Genomic DNA, 11,587 nt, shown 5'->3' with positions numbered 1-11,587 from the left:
TTGGCAACTCGAGATCCGAATTGCAAGCTTCCTCTCTTGCCTGTATCCGAACCCCATAATTCCTACGAAAGCCCAGAGTCACAGGGAGAGAGTCCCCCGGCATGGAGAGCTCAGCAATATGCTTTTTATCTTAACAGACCAGATCATCATGACTAGAATGCCTGCCTTCCTAAACGAGAAAGTTCTTCAATGCCCACGTGCCAGCACTCTCAAGCCCACGCGCAGCCATCAGAGCCTCCCCCTGAGAAAAATATCTAAGGGAGGAAGCCGTAACATAATTTCCAGGGCAGCAGTAGGGGTACTCTGCAACGCTCTAGTAATCAATAAACATGCTAGCCGTTGGACGCGTTGCAAAACATTACAAAGCGTACTTAGCCGAGTAGCAGTCAACAACACAATACAGCCATAGGCTAAAATAGGGCGCACTACGGCCGTATATATCCAATACTAAGTTTAGAGGAAATTCCCCAGATCTTGCCAACCACCCTGCAACACTGCATAAAGGCAGAATTATCCGCGCGTTCCTTGACATGCGGAGTCCAAGATAATCTAGAATCCAGGAACACCCTAAAATATTTCACTCTTGAGCAAAACTGGATTTCCTCTCCCTAAAGCGTAAGACAACGCTGCGGTCGTTTTCTGTTCCTGGTGAACAATACCACCCGGGTCTTAGAAACACTGAATCTCAGCCCATCGCTCCGCGAAGGCTTTGCTGCGAAAGGTCGAGAAGCAACTCTTCAGATCTCAGATTTAAATAGGCTCTGGGCGCTTCTATACGTATCCCAAACAGTTGAAGACTGGGAGCGCAAAGCTCGACTCTGCGCCCACCTTGCTTGGCCACGCAAGTGAGCTAGCCGAGGCGACCACTAAGCACAAGTACGCTTAGTACTAAAAGCGGCCCGCAAGGGCAAGCGCTATGTAATGCTAAGGTGAAATGTTAAGGCTTCAGTGATACGCCCAACTCCACCATCAGGTTTCCAATAGCAGAGGAAAGACTCAATCTAAAACTTTCCCAATTGGCCTGTTTGATTGGCCTCACCTCAGGTAGCTCAACCCCCTCACGAATGGAAAAATTTCATTATACAATGGTCAGAAACATCCCACCCAGAGACCATGTCAGTGATATCAGAAGAGACCAAAGTCAAATCTAGAACCTCCTGTCTACTTCTGGTAACAAAGGTGGGCTTATGTCCACGATTGCACCATACCAAGTTAGTGCTCATGAGGTACTCTAATAGAGTTTCACCTCTAGAATTAACGTCAGAACTACCCCATGCTGTGTGATGCGCATTCGCATCGCAACCCAGAACAAGGGGCAACCTACGTTCATTATAATACACTATAAGTTTTCTAGCCACCAAAGGGGAAAACTCATCATCATGAGGAAAATACACAGACACTACGACAATACTAGTACTAGGAGAAGAGAAACTATATAAGTTACTCACCAAAACCGCGGTTGCATCATCTGAAGAAAACTCAGCTAGGTGCCAAATATGCACACCACGTGACACGATAATTGCCGCGCGCGGTCGTATTCCAACTCCATGCTGCGCAAAAACCGTGGCGCCGGCCAGTTTACCAAAAGCCTTCCCCTCCCTAGTCCAGGGCTCCTACAACATGACAATAAAAGGATCCGCACCACCCAGGACCGACGCCAAATATATATATTTTATTCTGAAGGATAAAGATCCCCAGGACCGCTGCCAGATTTATCCGGCTCTACCCCGGTGCATGTTCTTGCACCAAAAGAAAGTGGAGAGTTCGCCTGAAGGTCAAGACTTTCATCGCAGGGAAACTCCATGGGAACACTGGGATCCCGAGCGGCACATGATATTTCACCGACCGCGGGGGCCTTACCAGTTGCCTCCGAGGAGAGTTGACTGAGGGGTGTGGGAATAAACTACAACGGGGTAGAAGAAAGGGGTGTGGGAATAAACTACAACAGGGTAGAAGGAAGGGGTGGAGGAAGTGTTGGAGCTGGAGCGAGGTCAGGAATAGCCACCCCAACAGTAGCTGCTGGAATAGAATCAGGTAGGGGCGCAACCGGGGGCTGCCGATTATCTGGACCCTAACTGCATTCCGCCTTCACCAACAACCAACCGCAAACGTTTTTCCTTAAAGTGGGTCAGGTAAACATCAAAAGGTTTTAAATTTTCCCTTCGGAGTAGCTCCACCATATCGGTCTCCACTCCTACAAGAACTTTATTCCTTTCCTACCGGAAATAACAGGGCAAATGTGAAATTTCCTTTGCTCCATACTCCGGTTACACGTAGCTACAAATTCCAGCACCGTATTTGGATTAGCATCCTACGGAAGACAGATATAGTAATTCTTCAAAGGGAGTTGATCACCAGGACCGATCACACAATAACCAGGATGACCCTCCACCTGTGGATCAACTCCCTTCAGATCAGGTTTCAGCCAATCAAGCGTCTCCTTGTCCGCTCGAGCGAACCGGACACATCCATGTCTCAATACATTTGAAGGATTCTCGGAAAAACCGAGCCATCCGTTTTAAGTATAGCGAGATCAGCCGCATTAACTAAATAGTCGAGAGCTAGCCATGCCTTATTTTGCTTTAATTCAAACTGTAAATATTGTATACAAAATAGTGTAATATGAATAAAGCGTTTATTATTATTATTATTAGTCGAGAGCTCTCTTGGTCAGCTCCGAGGCGGTATCCCTGAACAAAACCCGAACAATGGAATCTGACGCCGCTACCTGACCATAAATGGGCGTGGATTAGAGGAGCCTGCTAAATAGACGGCAGCCACTTTCAGTTTTTTAACCGCACCAATGGGGGACTACCCTCTGACCTGGGCCCCTTCCCACTGGCCGCCTGCTGTTGAGGACTCGAACCGACAGCAGGTACGTCAGTGGGATTATCTCCACTGATGTCCAGCGCACCTTAAGTCTTAGCGACTCTTTAGCGCTCCCAATGTCGAAAGCGTTTAATACGCCGTTTACTATTTCCTTCCGATCCGAAGGGATGTGATACATTACCAGGCATAGCCGCTTCAAGGAAATTTAATGCGTTTAAAATACTAACACTATTATTGACGCCATCCATATAAATTATTTTTAAAAATTATAAATCCATAAAGAAAGAATAAGGAACTCCGAACAGCAACACCCCATCCCACCAGGGACAAACACCGGACCCTAAGCCCGAAACCTCCCCCGCCAGTGGCCTCAGAAGAGCCCCTCTCCATAACGAAATGAGGGATTTTCGCATTTTGAGCAGGGCAGCCATCACTACCTGGTTACCCAGTGACGGGCCCCTTCCTTCCATGCAGCTCCCTAGTTTTATCTTCGGTACCCTCTGGCAGAAGGTAGGACGAGGGCTCGAGAGATGTACCGATTTCGTAAGAGTAGCTACCACCCTGGAATTCCGAACCAGTCCTCCAAAACCGATCATCAGGATTGCCGAGGACGGATCCCCCCAAAAGTAGGCTTACCATCACCCTGCGGGCCCAGCACACCTTCACGTACCGCCTACTCACGGAGAAATCCTGAAACCGACGAAGCCGCTACCATGGCAGGTCGACAGGGAGAGGAAAACGCACAAGGCAGGCATCACAGACCCCAACGACCCCGTCAAGCCCACACCAGAGGAGGCCTAACTCAGATCCAACAAATTGGAGCTAGGCCCGAGCCATCCACCCGGAAGGTCCCCAACCATCAACGCCGGAAACGAGCACTACGCAAGCGAGAACCAGACTAAGGAGGAAAAGGGAAAGACAAGAAAGGAAAAAAGGAAGGGTAAAAGGAAGCCGGTCGGGGAGGCACACCATGGCACGCTATAATTAAATTAAAGTAATGATTGCAATTGTGATTTTTGAGATGTGGTAAAGTTAAACATTTTAGGGAGCGCTAAAAAATAATTTATTCTCAAAGTGGGCGGTAGACAAAAAAGTTTGAAAACCTCTGGTCTAGGATGTAGGAAACTAGAGGGGCCCCAAACCTTCCCGATAAAAAACCCTGACACTCCCTAATTGCTGCTCTTAAACCTACCAGTTTCGTTACAGTATCTTCTCAAATCTGTTAGATATAGGTTTATATCTAATTCCTTTACTGCTGACACTGTTCGGCACTCACCAAATTACCTTCATGTTCAACAAGTGGTGAGGTACTGATGCAAGTCCAGTCATCAGCGCTAAAACGTTCCTTAGATCTTTCCTGCTACATTTGATGATCTGACAAGAGAATCTTTAGACTTAACATTAAAGGTAAAGATATCTTTTCAATAGGGCGCAAAAATTTAGTTGGCGCTATATCATGTTCATTTCTATTGTTCCCACCAGAATAATTCCGGTGTTTGTTTTATAGTCAATGTTTATAAAGCGGTCAGAGAAGACTATAAAATTTGGCAATTTCGCATTAATTCCTCTCTTAGAAATAAGAGCATGTAAAAGCGATTTGATATTCATATTCACACGTTTTTTAACTCTTAATTTTCTACTCACACATTTTTTCAAACTTTATTTGTTTTGCTAAATGTTTGCCGACTTCAACATATTATATTCGCATAATGAAATAAAGTCGTACATATGGAAGAAATATCACATACCCAATGCCCAAGAACATCCCTAAAATGACTTCTGCTAATAAAATGTTTTAAACACAAATAATTAGACCATGTATTTAATGGGTATTTAAACAACTTTAGAGTAGCTTTTCTGAAACTTATCATCAGTTGAAATAAATGGTTACCAGAGAATCCTCTCCTCCCAGAAAAACCAATATTCCCGAGAAAAAGTTTCAAATAAAAGAAATAAAATTGAGACGCGAAGTTTAAAGAAATACCTATTACACAGGCAAAGAACGTTTGTTAAAAACATATTTTTCATATTCATGGTCATTTTTATTCATAAAAAATGATACAAGTATTTTCCAACGAAAAGAGAATTTTAGAGCAAATTTTCGACATACATATATCGCAAATTACTTCCTGAACTAAGTAGTAAGAGAAAGTTAACTTATTATTGCAACGGAATCCAACGGAAAAGACCGAATAAGTAAGTTTATTTTAATATTGTTGGTGTGTGACAGGGCGAGGTACTGTACTGACAATTGAGTCCACTTTTACGCATGAAAGGCTGTATGGCAGTGAACAAACTTCACTGTTAAAAGAAGTGTTTTGTGAAATTGGTTTATTATTTTTTTTTGTGTTTAATTAACAAAAAGTTGTAAGTCAATGTCTACTGTGTTTTTCCCGCTATTTCAAGAAATGTTCAGCCCATTATCTGATGTCAGAAAGGTATGTAGGTATATTGTTTTTGTTCCTCAATTCTAATACAGGGTTCTTATTTTATTGGATTGAATTCAACTTTCAAATTTTCTTTATCGAGCAGTTATTTAAATTTAATTTACAATATGAAAATAATTTGGTCTTATTTCTTTGAAAATAATTAAAACTAGCCCGATCCTACTAGTTTTTTTTAATGCATATAGTAACCTACTTTAATGAGCTTTCAAAAGCAACCTGCTCTACAGAATGTAGAGGTATGCATTTTTTTTTAAGGTTGTCTTAAGATATTTAGCTTTATTTAACAATAATTTATATTATTAAGAAATAAGTTTTCAATCTTTTTAAGAATGTTTGATCGTAAGTTTGTTTTTATTTATAAATAATTATAATTCCAGTAAATGAAAATAAAATAAACCCATGTGTGACTTTAATGCTGTAGGAAATGGTACGTAATTTAGGACAACTTTTCGCTGAATTCTTCCTTATGTACTTCTTTATTTAATTTTTTAATTTAGGCAGATTCCGAGATGAGTTTTAAAAACGCTTAGATTTCATTTGAGATATCAGTTTTTTAACTTTGTTCTAATTTCTTGTTTCATTCGTTTAGCACTTAGAAGGTGCAGTACAGCTATTTCGTCTAAATTTAAATTGGTTTTTATTCTAATAGATAGAGATTAAGGAAAGAAATGAGGAAATGAACCCTTAACAAGTTGAATTTATATTGTGCAGTGAACTATTTATATCAGGCATTAGAACATAATATGGGACGTTAACCTCTTTTAAATTTCTTCGGATGGAAGATAATGTCTTTGTCATTTTTTTAACTTTACATTGAATTCATCCCCGTAAGCAGAGGTAAATCGGTATAAGTGTTGAATACAGTTCGACCTGGTCTTAACGCAAACTTTAAATATCCAACCAAATGTATTTTTGAGTATAATGTTTATTTATGTATCTGTCTGACAGTTTTAGGTTGTATCTTTGAACCAGTACCATGAATATCCAGAGATGAGGGAAGAAGATCTGGAGGTCGCCATCAAGGTCTGTATAATGTTAATGTGACACTGTTTTTAACTTCAGGATGTTTGATTACACGAGCAGGACTAAACACAAAGCGTTTCCGAAGTATATGGAGCCAAGCAAAGTTGGCATTGCTTTAAATTTTGGTGAAACAAAGGCAGGCAAAACCTTACAACATGAATAAACAACTCTTGGAATCTGAAGTTTTGGGTGTGCTTGTTCTTTCTAAAGAATCTATAGAAGACATCGCTTCAAAAACCAAGCACTTCTAGATGTTCCCAAATCTACAACACCTTGTAGCTTGTTTGGTTAGAGTTAGTAACAATGTTATGAAATTGAGGCACCCTAGCTTTCGTTAAAGTTATTAAATTTTCTCCGGCAAAGAAAGTGTGCCAAGGACCGAAACAAATGGTAGTCGAATTGCGCTGAGTCTAGTGGATGTAAAAGAAGTTCAGTGGTATCAATGATATCAATTTTTTGTTCACTTCAGTCTGACGGGAAGTCTGGGCTCACAGTTTATCTTGCATCGTAATGAATACAATCCATTCATAGTTTTAGAAAATGCACGTATTATTATTATTTTTTTTAATACTCTCTTGTATCGTTTGAAAATGGAAAATATCGTTTTTGTTCAATAATTGACGACTTATCTGTAATAGGTTTCAAGAAGCTTTTTTAATTTTTATTTTTGTAGGAGTGCAAGGCAGTTCATTGTTCTTCTTCTTATTATTTTTAAGAAATTAGTAGGTACTTATTCTGCGGGTGACATATAAGCTGTAAATTCATGCAACTTCTTTCTACTTTTACAAGAATATGAAAATAGATAGCTAACCGAGGCTTTAGTCACTGACGTTCTACTACAAGTGCTATCGATTACAATACAACAGTATTAGATAAAATAAGAGGCCATTTGTGTTTTTTCATCTTATCACACTCTATCCCTCCTCGTCGGACTCCTGAAGAGATATTTGAGGAGTGTAATAGGCCTTATTTAAAATCAGAGAAGGAGAGATCGAGTCAGGAAAGACCCGCAACCAGTTTCTGGCGGAACCTCGAGAAAGTGCGATACAGCCTTGACCAGCACTTCAGGATTTTGAGAGACTTGTGTCACATTATGGACTTAAGCTCCAAGAATTGTAAGCAAGGGGGATACGTTTAATCGTCACTTGCTACATTAAATACTCAAAAGCTTGAAGGAGCGCAAGTGGCAGGGGTGGGTCTTCTCGAACAGCCGACGGGTCTAAGCCAGATAAATCATCCAGTACTGGAGCTATGTAGCTGCCTAACGATCATCAACCAAATTGAATTAAGTTCAGTAACAGGCATCCCTGTACAGTCTACAAACGAGCTCCCGCTAATTCTTCTTGACGGAGATAATGGGAGTAATTTGAGCATGGAGAATGTGGCTGCTTCTCGCCCCGGCTTCCTAAATGTAGATGGGTTTTAATAGTCCAACAGACTTCTCTATTAGAAAAATGGTCATTTAAAATTATCCATTTAATACGTCCATAAATATATGCATTCATCCCATTATCAAATACCGTTACAGGTGGTGATTGTGGGGAACGGTGCTGTCGGAAAGTCCAGTATGATCCAGCGATATTGTAAGGGAACTTTTACCAAAGACTATAAGAAAACTATAGGGGTTGACTTTCTGGAAAGACAAATTGAGTAAGTTTTAATATCTTTTTGTTCTATATATATTACTAAGCGGAAATTTTGTTATTGTGTCTCATTGTTGAAATTGATTTTTCGTCACTTTTGATAATAATAGTTGTAGAAATGAAATTCCAGTGAGTATTCTCATCAGAGTTAACCTTACAGATGCGACGGTGAAGAAGTACGTCTGATGTTGTGGGACACAGCTGGTCAGGAGGAATTCGACGCGATTACTAAGGCCTACTACCGTGGCGCCCAGGCTTGTGTACTGGCCTTCTCGACCACAGATCGAGATTCATTTGAAGCGATCCAATCTTGGAAAAAGAAGGTGAATTCCTATTCTTGAATCTTCTGAGATAAGAATGAAGGGAAATGCTGTCACGTCGATTGTTCAAATGTACTCAGAAGTATTGCTTTCTACAGCTTCATAGTTGTTAGTTAATCATTTTGTGAGAAAAGTACTTAAACGTTATGCCGATGTATCCACCGAAACGAAGTGAGTTTGCTCTAAAGCGCGCAATATTTTTTCTCATACTTCCGAAGTATACGTATCTCTATATCTAGACAAATAAGATTACATTAGGCCTGCTTGTTTCCACTTCTCTCGTTCAGAGATTGAGGCAATATCTTACAGGATTTTGTCAAGTCGTTTCGGCGAACGTGCTGAGGATTTCATTTATTAATAAACCACCTTCTTTTTAATACCTCTGTGCCTTCTAGTAAGCATCTGCTGAACGTGATCTCTTTTACTGAGCATCAACAGCAGATTTGAAATGGGTTACAACTATTACCTATGTTTAGGACCTAGATAAGTTTTTTGGTAGGATCGGGACCTGAATGTTATTAATTTTGTAAGGTGCGTCAACGTCTACCTTTTCCATTGACGCACTCTCAGCCGTCCCAAATCCTTCTCTACATCGTCCAACCATGTATGGTGGTTAAATAATGGTAGACAAACTAGTCCAGATTTTTCTAACATTAATAATATTATTGATAACCATGATTATTGTGTGCTGTGCAGGTCGAAGATGAATGCGGCGAAATTCCGACAGTTCTTGTTCAAAACAAGATGGACTTGATGGATCAAAGCGTCGTAGAACCGTACGTTACGTTTTATATGTTATTGTACATCAGAGGTTTTCCCAACCTATGTGTGTACTAGGGCACACTTTAAATTACTCGTGTACCGCCTAAGCAAATTTGTAGTTGAATTTAATTAATATTAATGAAAAAATTCTAAACGAGTAATCAGGCACTACTTTTGTTATATAGAATAAATACATGTCAGATTTACAAATTTTACTTCGTTTTTTGTAAAATTTGGGATGCATTTGATTTCATGGAATATCTTCAGCGATGTCAGCATATCTTAAATTTTTTCCATTTTTTATTTATTTATAAGTATTAATTTTGTTTAAGATTAGCAGTAAGAGAAGTCGTGTGAAAGGTTATATTCTTTCTGTAACCTAAATTAATATTCAATTGTGTGTTGTTCTAGAGAGGAAGTAGAACTAGTTTCGCGAGCACTCGGCTGCCGTGTGGTTCATACTTCTGTCAAGGAAGACGTCAATGTAAATACCGTGTTCAGACACTTAGCGACCAGGTGTCTGGCCGAACTCAGAGCCTCTAACGAAGAGGAGTATTCGCTGCCCTCAAATTTAATTCATCCACTTACCATGAGTAAGCATAGTACTTTTTCACAGTTGATAAGAATCTTAGCAAGAAAGTTTCAGACATCCATTATGTGACGTTAGTAATGATTTATGGAAGAAGCAGTTGAGTCAAATCCTATCCCATCTAATGGCAGTATTTAAAAACAAACTCAAGAGACAGTACATTTTGCCATTTAATTGTCAATACTTGATATTAGGGAAAAAAATTAAGGAATTGTCCTTTATCCACAGTTTCAAAAACTTGTGAGTTGTCCTTCCTTGCGACGGCAATATCTTTTGCTATGAGAATTGTATTTCTAGGGAATTGTGTGTCTAGGGAATATCTTTTTTCTACTTTTATTTCTTCCATAATCTATGGTTGCCTCTTACTCCATCTGAGAAAGGATCCACAATAATTCTCCTAAACTCATAAGCGATTGTACATGGGGATAAATCTTATACTATCTAATTCATGGATCACCTAAAACAGCGGAAGACTTCTCGGACTGTTGCTGCAAAGAAAAATCCGTAAATAAAAAAATAAACTATAAATCATAAATCATAACTGGTGGGATGGGATACACTGAGAAAGTTGGTCTAATGATAAGGCTGAATTGCTATAAAATAAGTCGATTAATTTATTAAATTTTTTCCTTCAAAGCAAGCTAGCGGCGGATCTACGAAATAAATGGTAGTCGAATGGAACTTAGTCTCGACTATAAGGTGGTATGAAGCTTTCTTCATACCATCAAAGTTCTTCAAATTTGTCACTTTAGTCTGACGAAAAATACATGGCAGAGCGTCAAATCTTTCAGGAACAAAACGTTGCGTCATCTTACTTCATAATACGCCAAACATTAGATTAATTTTCTCGCAATTTTGCCAGTATAATCCATTTTTCATCCCTTGCGACAATTTTTCGTAGAAACGCATGCGAGAAGAATTTTTGAAGAGGAATTGACAAGTATTCATTCAGTTGGAGGATTGTTGAGGTGTACTATTGGCTACACTATTGAATGCACTATTCCCCTGCATCTTCTTTTCACCTTTCTGCAACTTTGGAGATGGCCAGCTCACCGAGTCTTTAGACTCTGTCGTACTACACCAAGAGCCCCAGCTCTTGTGGTTGGATTTGACTCGACAGTTCCTCCTCAAATGTGGATACATTTTAAAGTCTATTGAACTTTATAAATAGTTTCATTTGTTTTAGAAAGTTGCAAGAATATTTCTCAGAAGATTTTAATTTTTTTTTTTTTCAGACGCATTCGGAGCAACTAATCAAGTAAACAAGCCCCAATATGGTAACGGTACTATTGTATTAAAATCGACCAAATCGAAAAATAAAAGGAAAAAGAATTTGTTTAGAAACACATGTAGACTTCTCTGAGATGAGAAACTGAATTTTTTTGGGATGTAAATAGTAAATACATAATTGATATTTTGTTATAACAATTTGAAATTCTCACAAACTTAATTTTTTTAATTTTAATATTATTTATTTGGAATTAAAATTTTTACACAGCCAAAAATCTATATTTTTACCAAAAATAAGTATGTAATAACTATAATTTCTGTTTAAAAAAGCAAATGTTTTTATTACCTATTTCTCTTAATCCTTAAACTTTCGTTTTGTTTATCAACAGTTTCTTGTTAGCCACTGGTATCTGGTATGAAAACATCTATGTATGTTTAAAAAGGCTGCAAAGCTTTCCATAAGATAAAACGTAATCATCGTTCCATGTTCTCTTTATCTTAATTCCATACATCTAAATGCAGAACCGGGTTCTTGCAACCAGCATCAGAAAACATTCAAATGAATTAGACGTTTATGGTTTAAAACTGGATTTCGCAGTATATCTAATTATCACTGATTGTCACAGACATTATTATTGTACATGATATTCATTGAAATTCAATGAAATGTTACTCAAGAGGGAAGCCTGTCCTGATCCATCCTCAGAACTGCTTTAGGATCGTATACTCTGGTATTTTTAAGTA

At 39.0% G+C, this 11,587-nt stretch overlaps 1 protein-coding gene across 2 annotated transcripts; it reads left to right on the top strand.

Annotated features, from left to right (window-relative positions):
- Positions 1-5,046: 5,046 nt before the first annotated feature.
- On the top strand, positions 5,047-11,188 carry Rab23 (RAS oncogene family member Rab23). Of its 2 annotated transcripts, none has more exons than XM_074143639.1 (7): positions 5,047-5,267; positions 6,225-6,299; positions 7,828-7,949; positions 8,103-8,265; positions 8,959-9,038; positions 9,436-9,617; positions 10,849-11,188. In XM_074143639.1, the coding sequence occupies exons 2-7, from the start codon at positions 6,267-6,269 to the stop codon at positions 10,974-10,976; spliced, it is 708 nt and encodes a 235-aa protein (XP_073999740.1). In that variant the 5' UTR covers positions 5,047-5,267; positions 6,225-6,266; the 3' UTR covers positions 10,977-11,188. The 2 variants fall into 2 exon arrangements, with proteins under 2 accessions (XP_073999740.1, XP_073999741.1); XM_074143640.1 differs by lacking the exon at positions 5,047-5,267 and adding an exon at positions 5,491-5,512.
- Positions 11,189-11,587: the final 399 nt, after the last annotated feature.

This window comes from Rhodnius prolixus, unplaced genomic scaffold, assembly GCF_049639745.1.
Source record: "Rhodnius prolixus isolate KJV_2025 unplaced genomic scaffold, Rpr scaffold_12, whole genome shotgun sequence".
Classification (NCBI taxonomy): domain Eukaryota; kingdom Metazoa; phylum Arthropoda; class Insecta; order Hemiptera; family Reduviidae; genus Rhodnius; species Rhodnius prolixus.
Note: the sequence above shows the minus strand (reverse complement) of the source record. Positions and strands in the feature narration are given on the sequence as shown.

Excerpts from the sequence above, each read along its gene's own strand:
- Rab23 (XM_074143639.1), top strand. The coding sequence starts at position 6,267 with ATGAGGGAAGAAGATCTGGAGGTCGCCATCAAG. Across the intron at positions 6,300-7,827 it reads ATCTGGAGGTCGCCATCAAG|GTGGTGATTGTGGGGAACGG; the intron begins GTCTGTATAATG and ends ATACCGTTACAG. Across the intron at positions 9,618-10,848 it reads AATTCATCCACTTACCATGA|ACGCATTCGGAGCAACTAAT; the intron begins GTAAGCATAGTA and ends TTTTTTTTTCAG.